Source organism: Oncorhynchus mykiss, chromosome 4, assembly GCF_057628025.1.
Source record: "Oncorhynchus mykiss isolate SJ-2025 chromosome 4, ASM5762802v1, whole genome shotgun sequence".
NCBI lineage: Eukaryota > Metazoa > Chordata > Actinopteri > Salmoniformes > Salmonidae > Oncorhynchus > Oncorhynchus mykiss.
Window position 1 is genome coordinate 95,600,207 of NC_143025.1, and position 25,190 is coordinate 95,625,396.

General features: G+C 42.6%; 1 protein-coding gene across 1 annotated transcript in view; it reads left to right on the forward strand.

The window, feature by feature from the left end:
* Positions 1 to 25,190, forward strand: part of LOC118964506 (uncharacterized) — a 39,591-nt gene that overhangs the window by 12,167 nt on the left and 2,234 nt on the right. Inside the window, exons 4-13 of the mRNA XM_090230795.1 lie at positions 888 to 943; positions 6,814 to 6,952; positions 13,315 to 13,442; positions 16,200 to 16,335; positions 16,957 to 17,134; positions 17,812 to 17,895; positions 23,469 to 23,685; positions 24,587 to 24,618; positions 24,794 to 24,941; positions 25,162 to 25,183. Coding sequence (XP_090086921.1) covers positions 888 to 943; positions 6,814 to 6,952; positions 13,315 to 13,442; positions 16,200 to 16,335; positions 16,957 to 17,134; positions 17,812 to 17,895; positions 23,469 to 23,685; positions 24,587 to 24,618; positions 24,794 to 24,941; positions 25,162 to 25,183 — 1,140 coding nt within the window. The remainder of the gene's footprint in view (positions 1 to 887; positions 944 to 6,813; positions 6,953 to 13,314; positions 13,443 to 16,199; positions 16,336 to 16,956; positions 17,135 to 17,811; positions 17,896 to 23,468; positions 23,686 to 24,586; positions 24,619 to 24,793; positions 24,942 to 25,161; positions 25,184 to 25,190) is intronic.

Consider the following 25,190-nt stretch of genomic DNA (forward strand, 5'->3'; position numbering starts at 1 on the left):
AAAGCGGCCAAATGAGGCTTTAGGGATGATCAGTGAGATACACCTGCTGGAGCGCGTGCTACGGGTGGGTGTTGTCATCGTGACCAGTGAACTGAGATAAGGATAAATCAACAAAGCATGAGAAGACTTTGCCTTCGTTTTGGTTTGTTTGTTTGTCAATTAGGGTGTGCAGGGTGAATACGTGGTCTGTCGTACGATCATTTGGTAAAAAGACCATTTGCTCAGTACATTGTTTTCACTGAGGAAATGTACAAGAGTGCTGTTAATGATAATGCAGAGGATTTTCCCAAGGTTGCTCTCCCTCTCTCTCTGTCTCTGTGTGTGTATCTCTCTCTCTCTCTGTCTGTCTGTCTCGCTCTCTTTCTCTCTGTGTCTCTCTCTCTCTCTCTGTCTCTCTCTCTCTCTCTCTGTCTCTCTGCCTCTATCTGTCTCTCTCTCTGTGTGTCTCTCTCTCTGTCTCTGTGTGTCTCTCTCTCTCTCTCTGTCTCTCTCTGTCTCTCTGTCTCGGTCTGTCTCTCTCTCTCTCTCTCTCTCTCTCTCTCTCTCTCTCGCTCTCTCTCTCTCTCTGTGTCTGTCTCTCTGTCTGTCTCTCTGTCTGTCTCTCTGTCTGTCTCCGTCTCTCTCTGTCTGTCTGTCTCTGTCTGTCTCTCTTTCCCTGTGAGCAGTTACCAAGATAGCCCCATTTAATATAACTGGTAAAGACAGAAACATATGAGAGGAGTCATATTCCAGTAATTTAACTAAGGCGGGTTCTAGGGCATCTTTGTGTCCTGACTTCTTATCCCAGTAATTTAACTAAGGCAGGTTCTAGGGCCTCTTTGTCTCCTGACTGCAGCTCCGGAGTGTTAGAGATCGGTGGTCTCTCTTGTGTTTTACTTTGTCTGCAGGGATCTGAAGATTGAGAACTTCCTCCTGGATGAACACAACAACATCAAGATTGTTGGTACGTATGGATATGTCTAGATATGCATTATATTGTACATGCATGTAGCCAGGCTGATCCCTAAAGATAGACAGTGATATTTGAAAAGGTCCCCAAAACGCTGGAAAATGGCGTCCTCGGTGCTCACAAAAGAATAAGGAAATCCCTGCAATGGGATTGAACCAGAGACATGCATTTTAGACTACTGTACCACGGCCAATCACAATGCTTTAGCAAGCCGCAAGCATACATATTGATTCTCTATGGTAATAGGGCATCGTTTTTAATTATTTTGTTGTAAGCCTTTCCCAACTCATAAGTTATTTAACTAGGCAAGTCAGTAAATTACAAATTATTATTTATAATGATAGTCTACCAAAATACCATGTTGTGCTGCTGCCATGTTGTGTTGCTGCCGTGTTGATGTCATGTGTCGTTACCATGCTGTGTTGTCATGTGATGCTGCGGGGACGGGGGCTGGGATTAAAATAAAAAATATAGGACAAAACACACATCACGACAAGAGAGACCATGTCTACCAACACGGTAGCAACACAACATGGCAGCAGCACAACATGGTAGCAGCACAAAACATGGTACTATAACGACACAGGGCGAGACCCAGATGGAGGCAGATGGTTCGAGTCTCTGATATTTATTCAAATACAAGGCACAGGCAATAGGCAGGTTGAGGACAGGCAGAAGTTCATTAACCAGGTCAGAGTCTGAAAGGTACAGGGCGGCAGGCAGGCTCAGTGTCAGGGCAGGCTAAGGTCAGAACCGGAAGGGCTAGAAAACAGAGGAAAAACAGGAGCAGGGAAAAACATGCTGGTAGGCTTAACGAGACAAGACAAACTGGCAGCCGACAAACAGAGAACACAGTTATAAATGCACTGGGTATAATGGGGATGATGGGCGAAACCTGAAGGGGGGTAGAGACAAGCACAAAGACAGGTGAAACAGATCAGGGTGTGACAGGTACAAACATTATTGGGCACAGACAACAGCACAAAGGCTAAGAAGGTAGAGACAACAATACATCACGCGAAGCAGCAACAACTGTCAGTAAGAATGTCCATGATTGAATCTTTGAATGAAGAGATGGAGATAAAACTGTCCAGTTTGAGTGTTTTTTTGTGGAGGATGAGGGCTGCAGTACATATCTCAGAGAGGGGTGAGTGATGCCTAAGAGTGTTTTATAAATAAGCATCAACCAGTGGGACTTGCAACGGGTATACAGAGACAACCAGTTTACAGAGGAGTGTAGAGTGCAGTGATGTGTATTATAAGGAGCATTGGTGGCAAATCTGATGTCAGAATGGTAAAGAAGATATAACCACTCGAGAGCACCCTTACCTGCTGATCTATAAATGATGTCTCCGTAATCTAGTATGGGTAGGATGGTCATCTGAATCAGGGTCCGTTTGGCAGCTGGGGTGAAAGAGGACCGATTACCATAGAGGAAACCAAGTCTAGATTTAAACTTAGCCTGCAGCTTTGATATGTGCTGAGAGAAGGACAGTTTACCATCTAGCCATATTCCCAAGTCCTTGTATGAGGTGACTACCTCAAGCTCTAAACCCTCAGAGGTAGTAATAACACCGGTGGGGAGAGGGGCATTCTTCTTACTGAACCACATGACCTTTGTTTTGGAGGTGTTCAGAACAGGGTTAAGGGCAGAGAAAACCTGTTGGACACTAAGAAAGATTTGTTGTAGAGCATTTAATGCAAAATCCGGGGAGGGGCCAGTTGAGTACAATACTGTATCATCTGCATATAAATGGATGAGAGAACTTCCTACTGCCTGAGCTATGTTGTTGATGTAAATTAAGAAGAGTGTGGGGCCTAGGATCGAGCCTTGGGGTACTCCCATGGTGACAGGCAGTGGCTGAGACAACAGATGTTCTGACTTTATGCACTGCAGTCTTTGAGAGAGGTAGTTAGCAAACCAGACCAAAGACCCCTCAGAGACACCAATACTCCTTAGCCGGCCCACAAGAATGGAATGGTCTACCATATCAAAAGCTTTGGCCATGTCAAAAAAAATAGCAGCACAAAATTGCTTAGAATTAAGGGCAATGGTGACATCATTGAGGACCTATAAGGTTGCGGTGACACATCCATAACCTGAGCGGAAACCAGATTGCATACCAGAGAGAATACTATAGACATCAAGAAAGACAGTCAGTTGGGTATTGACAAGTTCTTTGAACACTTTTTGATAAGCAGGGCAAAATAGAAATTGGCCTAAAACAGTTAGCTTGATCTCCCCCTTTAAATAAAGGACTAACCGTGGCTATTGGAACCTCCCCAGAGAGGAGAGACAGGTCAGAGATAAGCTCGGTGATGATAGGGGCTGCAACCTTTTATTTTAATTTGAACCTTTAATTAACTAGGAAAGTCAGTTAAGAACAAATTCTTCATCATAATGTCCATAATGACGGCCTAGGAGCAGTGGGTTAACTTCCTTGTTCAGGGGTAGAATGACAGGTTTTTACATTGGGGATTCGATCTAGCAACCTGCTGCCCCAGGTTGGAAAACACCAACCTTAGAGAAGAAAGTATCTAAACAATCTGACCCAAATAGTTTTTTATTATCAAGTTTAAGGATCTCCTTTAGCACCTCAGACTCAGTGACTTCCTGCAGGGAGAAACTTTGTAGTGGGGCAGGGGAAAAGAGGAAGAAGCATCGGGGATTGTCGCATTTTAAGGGGTGTGAGATGAGGAAATATTGGACAGCAAGGAGGCATGACTGAGTCAAATAGGAATCCTGACTTAATGAAGTGGTGATTAAAGAGCTCAGCCATGTGCTTCTTGTCAATAACAACCACATCATCAACATTAAGGGACATGGGCAGCTGTGAGGAGGAGGGTTTATTCTCCAGGTCTTTAACTGTCTTCCAGAACTTATTGAGGTTAAACCCACAGAGAGAGAACTGCTCCTTAAAGTAACTAAATTTTGCCTTCTGGATAGCCTGAGTGCACTTATGTCTCATTTGACTGAACGAGAGCCAGTCATCCTGAGTGTGTTTCGCCAAATGCAATTCTTGAGGTGGAGTAACTCTGCCAGATCACAGTCGAACCAGGGGCTAAACCTATTTTTCATTTTAATTTTCTTTACGGGGGCGTTTGTTGGCAATACCACTGAAAATATCAAAAATAAAGGACCAAGCGTCTTCGACAGAGACCTTGGATCTAGCTGATTCTGTACCAGTTTACAGAGGCCAGTTCATGAAGGAAGGCTTTCTCATTTAAGTTTTTTAACAAGCGTCTATGACAAATCAGGACAGGTCGTTTCACTGAGCAGCCATTATGAACACAGGCTGTAAAACAGTGATCACTAAGGTCATTACAGAAAACACCAGACTGATACATATCAGGATTATTTGTGAGGGTGACATCAAGAAGAGTAGCCTTTTCTGGGTGTTTGGAGTCATACCTTGTGGGATTGGTGATAATCTGAGAAGTATTTAGGGAGTCACATTGCTTTAGGACTTGGTCAGGTGGTTTAAGCATGTCCCAGTTTAGGTCACCTAGCAGGACAGATTCAGACTTAGTGTACGGGGCCAGGAGAGAGCTTAGGGCAGGTAGTGTACAGGCCGGTGCCGATTAAGGACAATAGCACCCAGCAACAGTCAACAAAGAGATATTTGAAAGTTCAATGCTTAAAACCAGCATATCAGATTGTTTGGGGACAGACTTGGTGGATACAACAGAGCACTGAAGGTGATCCTTGGTAAAGATTGCCACTCCACCACCTTTGGAAGATCTGTCTTGCCGAAAAAAAAGTTAAAACCAGAAAGGTTAATACTGACCCCTAAATAACATATATCATTCTAGTACTGACCCCCCTAAATAGATCTGTTAACCCACACTTTCAAATGATACATTTTTGGTAATAAATGTCTGGTGTTAACGTGCAGAAAAATCCCAGGCATTTACGAGAGCAGATTTCAGTGAAACAGACATCAGAACAGTCGGGATTGGGTCTAGCAGCAGTAGATGGGCCAGGGTGTACATGCACCAGTCAGGATTGGGTCTAGCAGCAGTAGATGGGCCAGGGTGTATATGCACATTTCCAGATATCATCAGCAGTAATATAATCAGGGCACAGCAGAGGACAGGGAGAGCTCTGAATGTGCATCAGATGGCAACAAGATCATATTGTACAGCAATTTCATCAGGTAGCATAAATACCAAGCCTGTGAGAGGAGGTTAGAATAGGATGGGAAGCCAAGACTCAGTGTAACCAATAGAGACTCAAGAGTCCTGATTGTGGGAACAAACATCGTCTGCCCCACGGTTGGGTAAACAGCAAGTTCATAGTCAACAAAACACGCAGGAGTCATGCAGAAAATAGCATAAAGCCCAAGAAATAAATATAACGACTAGCCAAAGAGTAATTCGCTTCAGTGAGATAACTTGAGAGAGTAGCTCTCTCTGAGTCCAGTAGGCTATAAAAGTCTGAGATAAAATAAATAAATAGTAAGCCTATACTAGTTAATTAAAAAGTTTCTGAGTAAGCTCACATAATAAGCTTCACAAGTTAGCCTACATAACATTCAGATCAGTCCAAAGTCTGCGGTGTGTGTGTAAGTGCATGTGTGCTGGAGGAGAACGCAAGCTCGGGAGAGAGGGGGGAGTGTGGCGGGGGTACCTGTACCAGACAGGGGGAGACAGGCCAGGGAGAGAGGGAGGAGTGTGGCAGGGGTACCTGTACCAGACAGGGGGAGACAGGCCAGGGAGAGAGGAAGGAGTGTGGTGGGGGTACCTGTACCAGACAGGGGGATACAGGCCAGGGAGAGAGGGAGGAGTGTGGCAGGGGTACCTGTACCAGACAGGGGGAGACAGGCCAGGGAGAGAGGGAAGAGTGTGGCGGGGGTTCCTGTTACTATGTAGTAATATCAGTACATCAGTACGCTGATTCTATGTGTTATAATATCTTAGGGCTGTGAGGATGTTTGCCATGCTGCTTAACATGTTGTATGTTATAAATTATATGTTATTTCAGGGGGACAGTACTAGAATGCTATATAACCAGTTGTCATGGAGACCACTCTGGGTCAGTGGTGTTCCGACCAGCTGACATGGAGACCACTCTGAGTCAGTGGTGTTCCGACCAGCTGTCATGGAGACCACTCTGGGTCAGTGGTGTTCCGACCAGCTGTCATGGAGACCACTCTGGGTCAGTGGTGTTCCGACCAGCTGTCATGGAGACCACTCCGAGTCAGTGGTGTTCCGACCAGCTGTCATAGAGACCACTCTGGGTCAGTGGTGTTCCGACCAGCTGTCATGGAGACCACTCTGGGTCAGTGGTGTTCCGACCAGCTGTCATGGAGACCACTCTGGGTCAGTGGTGTTCCGACCAGCTGTCATGGAGACCACTCTGGGTCAGGGGTGTTCCGACCAGCTGTCATGGAGACCACTCTGGGTCAGTGGTGTTCCGACCAGCTGTCATGGAGACCACTCTGGGTCAGTGGTGTTCCGACCAGCTGTCATAGAGACCACTGTGGGTCAGTGGTGTTCCGACCAACTGTCATGGAGACCACTCTGGACAGGCACAGTGTCTCTGTATGGGACATTAAACAACTGGAGGGACACACACAAGTACACAGATACAAAAACACACACACACAGACACACTGGTAAATGAGGCATGTTGAGATGGTTAGGGCCAGAGTTAAGGTGAAGGGGTTACTATGTTTACAATGGTTACTATGGTTACAATGGTTGTGGGTTGAGTTTATGGCTGGATTAACCATCTCAGGGGAACCAGTTCTGACTACCGCTGTGTTTACAGTGCGTGTTTGTGTGTGTGTGTGTGTGTGTGCGTGCGTGCTTGTGTGTGTGTGTGTGTGTGCGTGCATGCGTGTGTATCTGCATGTGTGTAGACTTCGGTCTCAGCAACACTCTGAAGGTAGAGAGAGAGTCTGCTGAGCTGCTGAACACCCAGTGTGGAAGCCCAGCCTATGCCGCGCCTGAGCTACTCGCCCACAGCAAGTATGGACCCAAGGTCGACGTCTGGTCCGTGTGAGTAATGTGTTCTATGTCACATGCTATATGTTACGTGTTGTATGTCACATGTTGTATGTCACGTGTTGTATGTCACGTGTTGTATGTCACGTGTTGTATGTCACATGTTGTATGTCACGTGTTTCATGTCACGTGTTTCATGTCACGTGTTGTATGTCACGTGTTGTATGTCACGTGTTTCATGTCACGTGTTGTATGTCACGTGTTGTATGTCACGTGTTGTATGTCACGTGTTGTATGTCACGTGTTGTATGTCACGTGTTGTATGTCACGTGTTTTATGTCACATGTTTTATGTCACGTGTTGTATGTCACGTGTTGTATGTCACGTGTTGTATGTCACGTGTTGAATGTCACGTGTTGTATGTCACGTGTTGTATGTCACGTGTTGTACAGTATGTTGATGAATGTTACTGTGTCGTCAATACTAGAATGTTATATGTTATTTAGGGGGTCAGTACTAGAATGTTATATGTTATTTACAACACATAACAACAACTCGCCCAAGCCTTCCCCATTTCTCCTTCTCCCAAATCTGCTCAGCTGATGTTCTGAATGAGCTGCAAAATCTGGACCCCTACAAATCAGCCGGGCTAGACAATCTGGACCCTTTCCTTCTAAAATTATCTGCCAAAATTGTTGCCACCCCTATTACTAGCCTGTTCAACCTCTCTTTCGTGTCGTCTGAGATTCCCAAAGATTGGAAAGCAGCTGCGGTCATCCCCCTCTTCAAAGGGGGTGACACTATTGACCCAAATTGCTACAGACCTATATCTATCCTACCATGCCTTTCTAAGGTCTTCGAAAGCCAAGTCAACAAACAGATTACCGACCATTTCGAATCTCACCATACCTTCTCTGCTATGCAATCTGGTTTCAGAGCTGGTCATGGGTGCACCTCAGCCACGCTCAAGGTCCTAAATTATATCTTAACCGCCATCGATAAGAAACATTACTGTGCAGCCGTATTCATTGATCTGGCCAAGGCTTTCGACTCTGTCAATCACCACATCCTCATCGGCAGACTCGATAGCCTTGGTTTCTCAAATGATTGCCTCGCCTGGTTCACCAACTACTTCTCTGATAGAGTTCAGTGTGTCAAATCGGAGGGTCTGCTGTCCGGACCTCTGGCAGTCTCTATGGGGGTGCCACAGGGTTCAATTATTGGACCGACTCTCTTCTCTGTATACATCAATGGGGTCGCTCTTGCTGCTGGTGAGTCTCTGATCCACCTCTACGCAGACGACACCATTCTGTATACTTCTGGCCCTTCTTTGGACACTGTGTTAACAACCCTCCAGGCAAGCTTCAATGCCATACAACTCTCCTTCCGTGGCCTCCAATTGCTCTTAAATACAAGTAAAACTAAATGCATGCTCTTCAACCGATCGCTACCTGTACCTACCCGCCTGTCCAACATTACTACTCTGGACGGCTCTGACTTAGAATACGTGGACAACTACAAATACTTAGGTGTCTGGTTAGACTGTAAACTCTCCTTCCAGACCCATATCAAACATCTCCAATCCAAAGTTAAATCTAGAATTGGCTTCCTATTTCGCAACAAAGCATCCTTCACTCATGCTGCCAAACATACCCTTGTAAAACTGACCATCCTACCAATCCTCGACTTTGGCGATGTCATTTACAAAATAGCCTCCAATACCCTACTCAACAAATTGGATGCAGTCTATCACAGTGCAATCCGTTTTGTCACCAAAGCCCCATATACTACCCACCATTGCGACCTGTACCCTCTCGTTGGCTGGCCCTCGCTTCATACTCGTCGCCAAACCCACTGGCCTCATGTCATCAACAAGACCCTGCTAGGTAAAGTCCCCCCTTATCTCAGCTCGCTGGTCACCATTGCATCTCCCACCTGTAGCACACGCTCCAGCAGGTATATCTCTCTAGTCACCCCCAAAACCAATTCTTTCTTTGGCCGCCTCTCCTTCCAGTTCTCTGCTGCCAATGACTGGAATGAACTACAAAAATCTCTGAAACTGGAAACACTTATCTCCCTCACTAGCTTTAAGCACCAACTGTCAGAGCAGCTCACAGATTACTGCACCTGTACATAGCCCACCTATAATTTAGCCCAAACAACTACCTCTTTCCCTACTGTATTTAATTTATTTATTTATTTTGCTCCTTTGCACCCCCATTATTTTTATTTCTACTTTGCACATTCTCCCATTGCAAATCTACCATTCCAGTGATTTACTTGCTATATTGTATCTACTTTGCCACCATGGCCTTTTTGCCTTTTTCCCTTATCTCACCGAATTTGCTCACATCGTATATAGACTTGTTTATACTGTATTATTGACTGTATGTTTGTTTTACTCCATGTGTAACTCTGTGTCGTTATATGTGTCGAACTGCTTTGCTTTATCTTGGCCAGGTCGCAATTGTAAATGAGAACTTGTTCTCGACTTGCCTACCTGGTTAAATAAAGGTGAAATAAAATTGTAAAAATTTAAAAATTTAGGGGGTCAGTACTAGAAGGTTATATGTTATTTAGGGGGTCAGTACTAGAATGTTATGTGTTGTGTGTTATTTAGGGGGGTCAGTACTAGAATGTTATGTGTTGTGTGTTATTTAGGGGGTCAGTACTAGAATGTTATGTGTTGTGTGTTATTTAGGGGGGTCAGTACTAGAACGTTATGTGTTGTGTGTTATTTAGGGGGGTCAGTACTAGAATGTTATGTGTTGTATGTTATTTAGGGGGTCAGTACTAGAATGTTATGTGTTGTATGTTATTTAGTGGGTCAGTACTAGAATGTTATGTGTTGTGTGTTATTTAGGGGGTCAGTACTAGAATGTTATGTGTTGTATGTTATTTAGGGGGGTCAGTACTAGAATGTTATGTGTTGTGTGTTATTTAGGGGGTCAGTACTAGAATGTTATATGTTATTTAGGGGGTCAGTAGTAGAATGTTATGTATTGTATGTTATTTAGGGGGGTCAGTACTAGAATGTTATGTGTTTTATGTTATTTAGGGGGGTCAGTACTAGAATGGTATATGTTATTTAGGGGGTCAGTAATAGAATGTTATGTGTTATTTAGTGGGTCAGCACTAGAATGTTATGTGTTGTCTGTTATTTAGGGGGGTCAGTACTAGAATGTTATGTGTTGTGTGGTATTTAGGGGGTCAGTACTAGAATGTTATGTGTTGTCTGTTATTTAGGGGGTCAGTGCTAGAATGTTATGTGTTATCTGTAATGTGTTATTTAGTTGGTCAGTACTAGAATGTTATGTGTTGTGTTTTTTATATATGGGGTCAGTACTAGAATGTTATGTGTTATCTGTAATGTGTTATTTAGTGGGTCAGTACTAGAATGTTATGTATTGTGTGTTATTTAGGGGGGTCAGTACTAGAATGTTATGTGTTGTCTGTTATTTACGGGGTCAGTACTAGAATGTTATATGTTATTTAGGGGGTTAGTACTAGAATGTTATGTGTTGTGTGTTATTTAGGGGGGTCAGTACTAGAATGTTATGTGTTGTCTGTTATTTAGGGGGTCAGTACTAGAATGGTATGTGTTGTCTGTTATTTAGGGGGTCAGTACTAGAATGTTATGTGTAGTATGTTATTTAGTGGGTCAGTACTATAATGGTATATGTTATTTAGGGGGTCAGTACTAGAATGGTATATGTTATTTAGGGGGTCAGTACTAGAATGTTATGTGTTGTGTGTTATTTAGGGGGGTCAGTACTAGAATGGTATATGTTATTTAGGGGGTCAGTACTAGAATGGTATATGTTATTTAGGGGGTCAGTACTAGAATGTTATATGTTATTTAGGGGGGTCAGTGCCAGAATGTTATGTGTTATTTAGGGGGTCAGTACTAGAATGTTATGTGTTATTTAGGGGGTCAGTACTAGAATGTTATATGTTATCTAGGGGGTCAGTACTAGAATGTTATGTGTTGTGTGTTATTTGGGGGGTCAGTACTAGAATGTTATGTGTTGTGTGTTATTTTGGGGGTCAGTACTAGAATGTTATGTGTTGTATGTTATTTAGGGGGCCAGTACTAGAATGTTATCTGTAATGTGTTATTTAGGGGGGTCAGTACTAGAATGTTATGTGTTGTGTGTTATTTAGGGGGGTCAGTACTAGAATGTTATGTGTTGTATGTTATTTAGTGGGTCAGTACTAGAATGTTATGTGTTGTGTGTTATTTAGGGGGTCAGTACTAGAATGTTATGTGTTGTATGTTATTTAGGGGGGTCAGTACTAGAATGTTATGTGTTGTGTGTTATTTAGGGGGTCAGTACTAGAATGTTATATGTTATTTAGGGGGTCAGTAGTAGAATGTTATGTATTGTATGTTATTTAGGGGGGTCAGTACTAGAATGTTATGTGTTTTATGTTATTTAGGGGGGTCAGTACTAGAATGGTATATGTTATTTAGGGGGTCAGTAATAGAATGTTATGTGTTGTGTGTTATTTAGGGGGGTCAGTACTAGAATGTTATATGTTATTTAGGGGGTCAGTTCTAGAATGTTATATGTTATTTAGGGGGGTCAGAACTAGAATGTTATGTGTTGTCTGTTATTTAGGGGGTCAGTACTAGAATGTTATATGTTATTTAGTGGGTCAGCACTAGAATGTTATGTGTTGTCTGTTATTTAGGGGGGTCAGTACTAGAATGTTATGTGTTGTGTGGTATTTAGGGGGTCAGTACTAGAATGTTATGTGTTGTCTGTTATTTAGGGGGTCAGTGCTAGAATGTTATGTGTTGTGTGTTATTTAGGGGGGTCAGTACTAGAATGTTATGTGTTGTGTGTTATTTAGGGGGTCAGTACTAGAATGTTATGTGTTGTCTGTTATTTAGGGGGTCAGTGCTAGAATGTTATGTGTTATCTGTAATGTGTTATTTAGTTGGTCAGTACTAGAATGTTATGTGTTGTGTTTTTTATATATGGGGTCAGTACTAGAATGTTATGTGTTGTGTGTTATTTAGGGGGGTCAGTACTAGAATGTTATGTGTTGTGTGTTATTTAGGGGGGTCAGTACTAGAATGTTATGTGTTGTGTGTTATTTAGGGGGTCAGTACTAGAATGTTATGTTTTGTCTGTTATTTAGGGGGTCAGTGCTAGAATGTTATGTGTTATCTGTAATGTGTTATTTAGTTGGTCAGTACTAGAATGTTATGTGTTGTGTTTTTTATATATGGGGTCAGTACTAGAATGTTATGTGTTATCTGTAATGTGTTATTTAGTGGGTCAGTACTAGAATGTTATGTATTGTGTGTTATTTAGGGGGGTCAGTACTAGAATGTTATGTGTTGTCTGTTATTTACGGGGTCAGTACTAGAATGTTATATGTTATTTAGGGGGTCAGTACTAGAATGTTATGTGTTGTCTGTTATTTAGGGGGTCAGTACTAGAATGTTATATGTTATTTAGGGGGTTAGTACTAGAACGTTATGTGTTGTGTGTTATTTAGGGGGGTCAGTACTAGAATGTTATGTGTTGTCTGTTATTTAGGGGGGTCAGTACTAGAATGTTATGTGTTGTGTGTTATTTAGGGGGTCAGTACTAGAATGTTATGTGTTGTCTGTTATTTAGGGGGTCAGTACTAGAATGTTATGTGTTGTATGTTATTTAGTGGGTCAGTACTAGAATGGTATATGTTATTTAGGGGGTCAGTACTAGAATGGTATATGTTATTTAGGGGGTCAGTACTAGAATGTTATGTGTTGTGTGTTATTTAGGGGGGTCAGTACTAGAATGGTATATGTTATTTAGGGGGTCAGTACTAGAATGGTATATGTTATTTAGGGGGTCAGTACTAGAATGTTATATGTTATTTAGGGGGGTCAGTGCCAGAATGTTATGTGTTATTTAGGGGGTCAGTACTAGAATGTTATGTGTTATTTAGGGGGTCAGTACTAGAATGTTATATGTTATTTAGGGGGTCAGTACTAGAATGTTATGTGTTGTGTGTTATTTAGGGGGTCAGTACTAGAATGTTATGTGTTGTGTGTTATTTAGGGGGTCAGTACTAGAATGTTATGTGTTGTCTGTTATTTAGGGGGTCAGTACTAGAATGTTATATGTTATTTAGGGGGTCAGTACTAGAATGTTATGTGTTGTGTGTTATTTAGGGGGGTCAGTACTAGAATGTTATGTGTTGTGTGTTATTTAGGAGGTCAGTACTAGAATGTTATGTGTTGTGTGTTATTTAGGGGGGTCAGTACTAGAATGTTATGTGTTGTGTGTTATTTAGGGGGGTCAGTACTAGAATGTTATGTGTTGTGTGTTATTTAGGGGGGTCAGTACTAGAATGTTATGTGGTGTGTGTTATTTAGGGGGTCAGTACTAGAATGTTATGTGTTGTGTGTTTTTTAGGGGGGTCAGTATGTTTGCCATGCTGACTGGGACGTTGCCTTTCACTGTTGAGCCGTTCAACATCAAACAGCTGCATCAGAAGATGGTCAATGGAGAGATAGGAACCATACCCAATGATATCAGCAAAGGTTCCACACACACACACACACACACACACGCATATACACACACACACACACACGCATATACACACACACACACACACACACACACACACACACACACACACACACACACGCATATACACACACACATACACACACACACACACACACAGACACACACACACACACACACACACACACACACGCATATACACACACACACACACACACAAACACTACCCACCTCACACAGCCTTGTCAGCACAACAAACAGAGCTTGTGTTACCGTGGTGATAATGAGTACAGGTCATTTTACCGTTGTGATAGTGAGTACAGGTCATTTATCGTGGTGATAATGAGTACAAGTCCTGTTACCGTGGTGATAATGAGTACAGGTCATTTTACCGTGGTGATAATGAGTACAGGTCATGTTACCATGGTGATAATGAGTACAGGTCCTGTTACAGTGGTGATAATGAGTATAGGTCCTGTTACCGTGGTGATAATAAGTACAGGTCCTGTTACCGTGGTGATAATGAGTACAGGTCATGTTACCGTGGTGATAATGAGTACAGGTTATGTTACCGTGGTGATAATGAGTACAGGTCATGTTACCGTGGTGATAATGAGTATAGGTCCTGTTGCCGTGGTGATAATGAGTACAGGTCATGTTACCGTGGTGATAATGAGTACAGGTCATGTTACTGTGGTGATAATGAGTAAAGGTCATTTTACCGTGGTGATAATGAGTACATGTCATTTTACCGTGGTGATAAGGAGTACAGGTCATGTTACCATGGTGATAATGAGTACAGGTCCTGTTACCGTGGTGATAATGAGTACAGGTTGTGTTACCTTGGTGATGAGTACAGGTCCTGTTTACCCTGGTGATAATGAGTTCAGCTCAGACCCAATTCAATTAATCTCTCTCCCCCTCTCCACCCCATCCTCTCTTCACCTCTCCACCCCATCCTCTCTTCACCTCTCCACCCCATCCTCTCTTCTCCTCTCCACCCCATCCTCTTCTCTCCTCTCCTCTCCACCCCATCCTCTCTTCTCCTCTCCACCCCATCCTCTGCTCTCCTCTCCACCCCATCCTCTCCTCTCCTCTCCACCACATCTTCTCCTCTCCACCCCATCCTCTGCTCTACTCTCCACCCCACCCTCTGCTCTACTCTCCACCCCATCCTCTGCTCTCCTCTCCACCCCATCTTCCCCTCTCCACCCCATCCTCTCCTCTCCACAACATCCTCTCTTCTCCACCCCATCCTCTCCTCTCCACCCCATCCTCTCCTCTCCACCCCATCCTCTCCTCTCCTCTCCACCCCATCCTCTCCTCTCCTCTCCACCCCATCCTCTCCTCTCCACCCCATCTTCCCCTCTCCACACCATCCTCTCCTCTCCACCCCATCCTCTCCTCTCCTCTCCACCCCATCCTCTCCTCTCCACCCCATCCTCTTCTCTCCTCTCCTCTCCTCTCCTCTCCACCCCATCCTCTCTTCTCCTCTCCACCCCATCCTCTCCTCTCCTCTCCACCCCATCTTCCCCTCTCCACCCCATCCTCTCCTCTCCACCCCATCCTCTCCTTTCCACCCCATCCTCTCTTCTCCACCCCATCCTCTCCTCTCCACCCCATCCTCTCCTCTCCACCCCATCCTCTCCTCTCCACCCCATCCTCTCTTCTCCACCCCATCCTCTCCTCTCCTCTCCACCCCATCCTCTCCTCTCCTCTCCACCCCATCCTCTCCTCTCTTCTCCACCCCATCCTCTCCTCTCCACCCCATCTTCCCCTCTCCACACCATCCTCTCCTCTCCACCCCATCCTCTCCTCTCCTCTCCTCTCCACCCCATCCTCTCCTCTCCACCCCATCCTCTCCTCTCCTCTCCACCCCATCCTCTCCTCTCCACCCCATCCTCTCCTCTCCACCCTCTCCTCTCCTCTCCATCCTCTCCTCTCTTCTCCTCTCCTCTCCTCTCCTCTCCATCCTCTCCTCTCCACCCCATCCTCTCCTCTCCTCTCCACCCCATCCTCTCCTCTCCTCTCCACCCCATCCTCTCCTCTCCTCTCCACCCCATCCTCTCCTCTCCTCTCCTCTCCTCTCCACCCCATCCTCTCCTCTCCACCCCATCCTCTCCTCTCCACCCCTTCCTCTCTTCTCCACCCCATCCTCTCCACCCAATCTTCTTTTCTCCACCCCATCCTCTCCACCCCATCCTCTCCTCTCCTCTCCACCCCATCCTCTCCACCCCATCCTCTCTTCTCCACCCCATCCTGTCCACCCCATCCTCTCCTCTCCTCTCCTCTCCACCCCATCCTCTCCTCTCAACCCCATCCTCTCCTCTCCACCCCATCCTCTCCTCTCCTCTCCACCCCATCCTCTCCTCTCCTCTCCTCTCCTCTCCACCCCATCCTCTCCTCTCCACCCCATCCTCTCCTCTCCTCTCCACCCCATCCTCTCCTCTCCACCCCTTCCTCTCTTCTCCACCCCATCCTCTCCACCCAATCCTCTCTTCTCCACCCCATCCTCTCCTCTCCTCTCCACCCCATCCTCTCCACCCCATCCTCTCTTCTCCACCCCATCCTCTCCTCTCCACCCCATCCTCTCCTCTCCACCCCATCCTCTCCACCCCATCCTCTCTTCTCCACCCCATCCTCTCCTCTCCTCTCCTCTCCACCCCATCCTATCCTCTCCTCTCCTCCCCATCCTCTTCTCTCCCCCTATTTCTCCTCTCCCCCTCTTTCTCCTCTCCCCCTCTCTCGTCTTCTCCCCCTCTCTTCAGGTGCAGTAGGTTTCGTCCTGTCCCTGTTGGAACCAGAACCTTCTAAACGGCCGACAATCAGATCAGCTATGGAGGAGAAATGGATCAATGAGGGCTACACCAGAAAACCTTTACACACACTCACACACAGGAACAGGTAACACTGTCACACACCAAGAGACCTCTACATACAGGAACAGATAACACACACATCAAGAGACCTCCACACACAGGAACAGATAACACACACACACCAAGAGACCTCTACACACAGGAACAGATAGCACGCACACACACACACCGAGAGACCTCTACACACAGGAACAGATAACACACACACACCGAGAGACCTCTACACACAGGAACAGATAACACACACTTGCACACCAAGAGACCTCCACACACAGGAACAGATAACACACACACACCAAGAGACCTCTACACACAGGAACAGATAACACACACACACACACACCGAGAGACCTCTACACACAGGAACAGATAACACACACTTGCACGTGTTGAGTCATTCCTAAGTTGAGTCAGTTTTGGGGGCGATCTCAGAGCTAACAGAGTTAGGCCAACAGCAGCGTCTAGTTTCCTCTCAAACACGATTCACATCGTTAAACACACACACTTTGCTCATCACATAATTTCTTTGTCATGTCATTTCTTCACGATCTGCCTCTAGGCACCCTTACCAGATTTGAAAACCATAAAATGTGTGTGTTTGTATGTGTGTGTTTGTGTGATTGTACGTACGTGTCTGTGTCTCCAGACTGCGTCCTGAGGATCTGAACCAATCCGTGCTGTCCTACATGACAGAGTCTCTGGGTTACAGTCTGAGTGATGTCACCACCATGCTGACCAATAACAGGCCTTCTGCCATCCTGGCCTCCTATCAGCTGCTGCTCAGAAAACTGACCCGCGGAGAGAAAGGGGCCAGGGGCATCAAGGTCTATACACACCCCAGCTAGCATATAACGTTCTGAGAACCATATGTTTCTTACAGCTTGATGAGAGCGTGGTCATCCTATTGTTATGTAGCCTACATCCTTCTCACAACGTTCTGGGAATGATGCAGGGTAGTTACTTGGCTGTGGAACATTCTCAGGAGCTCCTTTGTTGTTGGTATTTCATTACTATAACAGAACGTTTCGTGAAAGTTCAAACATGGTTACATATCATTTCAATTTGACATTGGGAATGTTCTCCAATGTTTCAAGAGAACGTTAAGAAACAAGGTTGAGTACTTCAGCATAATGTTTCCTACAGGTTTCCTCATGGTTCTATTTAATGTCATGTTCTCAAATTGCTCTGAGAATATTAAGAAAACTTTCCATAAAAAACACAATAAAACGTTTGTAACGTCCAGGGAACGTTCTAAGAATGTTATTTAAAAACACATACATTCCATTCTCGGCATCAGCAAAACTTTCAATTCTGAAAAAAACTCCAGTTTTACCGGTCAGGAAACATTTCGCTTCATTCCCACAACCAACGTGAAACTAAAAACATACGCTCCCACAACTTCCAAGGAACCAAATGTGCTAGCTGGGACCTATACAGACACACACACACACGCACACACACACAGCTCCAGTGTGTGTATTGTTTGTTGTGTGTGTGACAGAAGCTGGACACCAGTGAATGGAACCTGCCCAGGAAAACCACCTGGAGAGAGAAGAGCAGCCCTGTAGCCAGGACACAGCAACACGTAAATATTACACTATACTATACTATACTATACCATACTATACTATACTATATTATACTATACCATACTGTACCATACTATACAATACTATACCATATTATACCATACTGCACTACACTATACAATACTATACAATACTATGCCATACTATACTACACCATACTGTGCCATACCATACTATACAATACAATGCTATACTATACTACACTATACAATACTATGCAATACTATACCATACAATACCATACAATGCTATACTATACTATACCATACTATACCGTACTATACCACACTATACTATGTCATGCTATACTAAACGGTGCCATACTATACTCCACTATACTATACAATACTATTCGATACTATCCCATACTACACTACACTGTACTATACTATACTACACCACACAATACTATACTATACAATACCATACACTGCCACACAATACCATAATACAATATACTACACCATACTATACTGTACTATGCTATACAATACTACACTATACTATACAATACGATACTATACAATACTATACAATACTGCGCTATACTGTGCTATCCAATGCGCCACTTTGTTATACAATACTATACAACACTATACTGCACTATACTATAGTATACAATATTATACTATGCGACACTATACTACACTATGATATACTATGCTATACTATACTATGCTACACTATACTGTACTGTACTATACTGTACCGTACTAGGCCGACCTATACTACATCACACTATACTATACTATGTTACACTATACTATACTATGTTGCGCTATACTATACTATGCCACACTACATCGCAATATACTATTCTATACTATACCATACTATACTATAACATACCGTACTATACCATACTATACCATACTAGACTACACTATACTACGTGCCACCATGCTACGCTATACTATACTATACTCTACTACACTACTACACTATACCATTCTATAGTATTCTATAGTATAATATGCCATACTACAAGATACTATACTATGTTATACTATGCTATACTATACCATACTATGCTGTGCCATACTATACTATACTATACTATGCTGTACTATACTATGCCATACTATGCCGTACCATACAATATTATGCTATACTATACCGTACTATACTACATCATACTATGCTATACCGTACCATACTATACCATACTATACTATAGCATGGCAATATCTACAGCTATACACTACACTATACTACACTACACTACAATACACTACACGACCCAACACCACGTACTATATACTTACAGAAGAGCAGCCCTGCAGCCAGGACACAGCAACATGTACATACATGTACATATAATACTATATAATACTATGCTACACAATACTATACTATCCTATTTCATACTATACTATGCCATACTATACAATGCTATGCTATACTATACAATACTGCACTATGCTGTTTCACGCTATAGTATACTATACAATGCTATACAACGTAATACCATACTATACAATACTACACTATATTATACTATACCATACTATACAACACTATACTATGCTATACTATGCTATATCATACTATACCGTGCTATACTATACTGTGCCAAACTATACTATGCTATATCATACCATACTATGCTATACCATACCATACTATACTATACTATACTATGTCATGCTATGCTATACTATCATGCTATGCTATGCTATGCTATACTACACATCTATATACTTATAGAAGAGCATTCCTTCAGCCAGGGCATAGCAAGAGGAAGGGTAAGTGTACCTATTAAACCTACTTCCATATTTGGATTTTAAAAATTCTAAGACAATCAGAAGATTTATTATTGGGTTGTTGACAGTTATGTGTAAATTCCCACTAGTGGCCCATTTCAAATCTGCAAAAAAAAGTCACACAGCAGCAACAAGACAATAGATTTCAGGCAGGCCGAGCTGACGTTTTAAATGCCTTCTGTCTTATTTAACTGTTCAATTGCAATGTAATAAATACAAAATAAAAGTCAAGTCAAAACATCCACTTTTCTTACAAAGATTAGGGCAGTATGTTAGGGCAGTAGATTAGGGCAGTATGTTAGGGCAGTAGATTAGGGCAGTATGTTAGGGCAGTAGATTAGGGCAGTATGTTAGGGCAGTATGTTAGGGCAGTATGTTAGGGCAGTAGATTAGGACAGTATGTTAGGGCAGTAGATTAGGGCAGTATGTTAGGGCAGTATGTTAGGGCAGTATGTTAGGGCAGTAGATTAGGGCAGTATGTTAGGTTAGGGCAGTAGACTAGGGCAGTATGTTAGGGCAGTAGACTAGGGCAGTATGTTAGGGTAGTAGATTAGGGCAGTATGTTAGGGCAGTATGTTAGGGCAGTATGTTAGGGCAGTAGATTAGGGCAGTATGTTAGGGCAGTATGTTAGGGCAGTAGATTAGGGCAGCATGTTAGGACAGCATGTTAGGGCAGTATGTTAGGGCAGTATGTTAAGGCAGTAGATTAGGGCAGTATGTTAGGGCAGTATGTTAGGGCAGTAGATTAGGGCAGTAGATTAGGGCAGTATGTTAGGGCAGTATGTTAGGGCAGTAGATTAGGGCAGTATGTTAGGGCAGTATGTTAGGGCAGTAGATTAGGGCAGTATGTTAGGGCAGTAGATTCGGGCAGTATGTTAGGGCAGTATGTTAGGGCAGTATGTTAGGGCAGTAGATTAGGGCAGTAGATTAGGGCAGTATGTTAGGGCAGTATGTTAGGGCAGTATGTTAGGGCAGTAGATTAGGGCAGTATGTTAGGGCAGTATGTTAGGGCAGTATGTTAGGGCAGTAGATTAGGGCAGTATGTTAGGGCAGTAGATTCGGGCAGTATGTTAAGGCAGTATGTTAGGGAAGTATGTTAGGGCAGTAGATTAGGGCAGTATGTTAGGGCAGTATGTTAGGGCAGTAGATTAGGGCAGTATGTTAGGGCAGTATGTTAAGGCAGTATGTTAGGGCAGTATGTTAGGGCAGAATGTTAGGGCAGTAGATTAGGGCAGTATGTTAGGGCAGTATGTTAGGGCAGTATGTTAGGGCAGTAGATTAGGGCAGTATGTTAGGGCAGTAGATTCGGGCAGTATGTTAAGGCAGTATGTTAGGGAAGTATGTTAGGGCAGTAGATTAGGGCAGTATGTTAGGGCAGTATGTTAGGGCAGTAGATTAGGGCAGTATGTTAGGGCAGTATGTTAAGGCAGTATGTTAGGGCAGTATGTTAGGGCAGAATGTTAGGGCATTATGTTAGGGCAGTATGTTAGGGCAGTATGTTAGGGCAGTATGTTAGGGCAGAATGTTAGGGCATTATGTTAGGTTAGGGCAGTATGTTAGGGCAGTAGACTAGGGCAGTATGTTAGGGTAGTAGATTAGGGCAGTATGTTAGGGCAGTATGTTAGGGCAGTAGATTAGGGCAGTATGTTAGGGCAGTATGTTAGGGCAGTATGTTAGGGCAGTATGTTAAGGCAGTATGTTAGGGCAGCATGTTAGGGCAGAAGATTAGGGCAGAAGATTAGGGCAGAAGATTAGGGCAGTATGTTAGGGCAGTGGAATAGGGCAGTATGTTAGGGCAGTAGTCTAGGGCAGTATGTTAGGGCAGTAGATTAGGGCAGTATGTTAGGGCAGTAGATTAGGGCAGTATGTTAGAACTAAACCTTTGGTAGGCTTAATATGTACATTAATATGTACAGTTACCCTGAATCATATACCGCAATATGACACCATATATAACACTATGTACTACAATATAATACTATATACCGCACTATATACTAGACTATAATACTATATACTACCAAACACTATATACTACACTATAATACCATATATTACACTATGTACTACACTATAATACTATATACTGCACTATATACTACACTATAATACTATACACTACACTATACACTACACTATATACTACACTATAATACTATATACCGCACTATATACTACACTATAATAATATGACACTATATACTACACTATGACACTATATAATACTACACTATAATATCATAAACTATATACTACACTATAATACTATATACCACACTATATACTACACTAGAATAATATATACTACCATACACTATATACTACAATATGATGCCATATACTACCAAATACTATATACTACACTATAATACTATATACTACACTATATACTACACGATAATACCATATACTACACCATATAATACACTATAATACTATGTACCGCACTATATATTACACTATAATAATATGTACTACCAAACACTATATACTACACTATAATACTATGTACTACCATACACTATATACTACACTATGATACCATACACTATATACTACACTATAATACTATATACCGCACTATATACTACACTACAATACTATATACTACCATATACTATATACTACACTATGATACCATATACTACCATACACTATATACTACACTGATACCCTACACTACAATATATACTACACTATAATAATATATACTACCATACACTGTATACTACACTATAATACTATATACTACCATACACTATATACTACACTATGCCACTATATACTACCATACACTATATACTACACTATAATACTATATACACCCATGCACTATATACTACACTATTACACTGTATACTACCATACACTATATACTACACTAAGATACTATATACTACCATACACTATATACTACACTATGATACTATATACTACCATACAATACATACTACACTATGATACCATGTACTACCATACACTATATACTACACCATGATACCATATACAACCATACACTATATATTACACTCTGATACCATATACTACACTATATACTACACTATAATACTATATACTGCACTATATACTACACTATAATACTATATACTACCATACACTATATACTACACTATACTACCATATACTACACTATATACTACACTATAATACTATATGCCACACTATATACTACACTATAATACTATATACTACCATACACTATATACTACACTATGATACCATATACTACCATACACTATATACTACACCATGATACCATATACAACCATACACTATATATTACACTCTGATACCATATACTACACTATATACTACACTATAATACTATATACTGCACTATATACTACACTATAATACTATATACTACCATACACTATATACTACACTATACTACCATATACTACACTATATACTACACTATAATATTATATGCCGCACTATATACTACACTATAATACTATATACTACCATACACTATATACTACACTATAATACTATATACTACCATACACTATATACTACACTATAATACTATATACTACCATACACTATATATTACACTATGATACCATATACTGCCATACACGATATACTACACTATGATACCATATACTACCATACACTATATACTACACTATAATACTATACACTACACTATATACTACACTATGATACTATATACTACACTACAATACTATACTAAATTATACTGTAAAATACTACACATGGTAGATATTACAGCTTTGCGGCAGGTACCAAGGCTCAGCCAATCACTGTTGTTGTAGACTATGGCAGCCAATGAGAAGGTCTCTAAGCAGTCCAGCCGGCCCCCGAGGAGCCAACCACAGTCCACAGAGGAGGAATGTCTCAGCAACAAGAAGAGACAGGAAGACCCTCCCACAGAGACCCGCCACTCCTCCACCTCTCTCCTCCCTGGCCTCCCTTCCCCTTGCCCCACGCCTCTCGTTGATGAAGAGGTCGCCATCACACTGTTTCCTGAAGGTAGGACACTAACGCACACACACACACACACGCACAGGCACATGTTCGCACACAGACACATGCACACACATATGGTTAGAAGAGTGTAATTAGAGAAAAGCAGAACCTGCACCAACACCACAGCCCTGACAGAGAAACAGCTTGCATCCTGGGGCTTTACGTTAGAGACCGACTGGGTTTGAACTCGGCACACTTCAAGACTTGGGTCACCAAACCACCTTTGTTACACTTCTGTGTTCTAAGCTACTGTGATGTGTGTTCTAGTCTCTGTGTTATAGTATCTGTGTTATAAACTCTGTGTTATACACTCTGTGCTCTGTGTTCTAGTCTCTGTGTTCTAGTCTCTGTGTTCTAGTCTCTGTGTTCTAGTCTCTGTGTTATAAACTCTGTGTTATACACTCTGTGTAGTGTGTTCTAGTCTCCGTGTTTTGTGGTCGAGTCTCTGAGTTCTGTGTTCTAATCTATGTGTTTTAGTATATGTCTCTCTCAGTCTCTGTGTTTTAATCTGTGTGTTCTGTTTCTAGTCTCTGTATTCTGTGTGCCATTCATTGTGTTCTAGTCTCTGAATTATGTGTTTTAGTCTCTGTGTTTTGTGGTCTAGTCTCTTTGATCTAGTCTTTGTGTTATGTTTTCTAGTCTTTAGGTTCTGTGTTTTATTCTCTGTATTCTGCGTTCAGTTTCTGTCTTTTCATCTCTGTGTTCTAGTCTTTGTGTTCTGTGTTCTAGTCACTGTATTTTGTGTTCTGTGTTCTACTCTCTCTGTTCTGTGTCCCAGTCTCTGTGTTCTGTGTTCTAGTCTTTGTGTTCTGTTATCTAGTCTCTGTGTTCTGTGTCCCAGTCTCTGTGTTCTGTGTCCCAGTCTCTGTGTTCTGTGTCCCAGTCTCTGTGTTCTGTGTCCCAGTCTCTGTGTTCTGTGTCCAGTCTCTGTGTGCTGTGTTATAGTTTCTGTGCTCTCTGATCCAGTCTCTGTGTTCTGTGTCCAGTCTCTGTGTGCTGTGTTATAGTTTCTGTGCTCTCTGATCCAGTCTCTGTGTTCTGTGTCCAGTCTCTGTGTGCTGTGTTATAGTGTCTGTGCTCTCTGATCCAGTGTCTGTGTTCTGTGTTCTAGTCTCTGTTCTATTCTCTGTGTGCTGTGTTCCAGTCTCTGTGCTCAGTGTTCCAGTCTCTGTGTGCTGTGTTCCAGTCTCTGTGTTCAGTGTTCCAGTCTGTGTTCAGTGTTCCAGTTTCTGTGTTCAGTGTTCCAGTCTCTGTGTTCTGTGTCCCAGTCTCTGTGTTCTAGTCTCTGTGTTCTGTGTCCAGTCTCTGTGTTTAGTGTTCCAGTCTCTGTGTTATAGTCTATGCGTTTTGCGGTTCTGGTCTCTGTGGTCTGTGTTCTAGTCTCTTTTTTAGTCCCTGTGTTCTGTGTTCTAGTCTCTTTTCTAGTCTCTGTGTTCTGTGTTCTAGTCTCTTTTCTAGTTTCTGTGTTCTGTGTTCTAGTCTATGTGTTCTCGTCTCTGTGGTCTGTG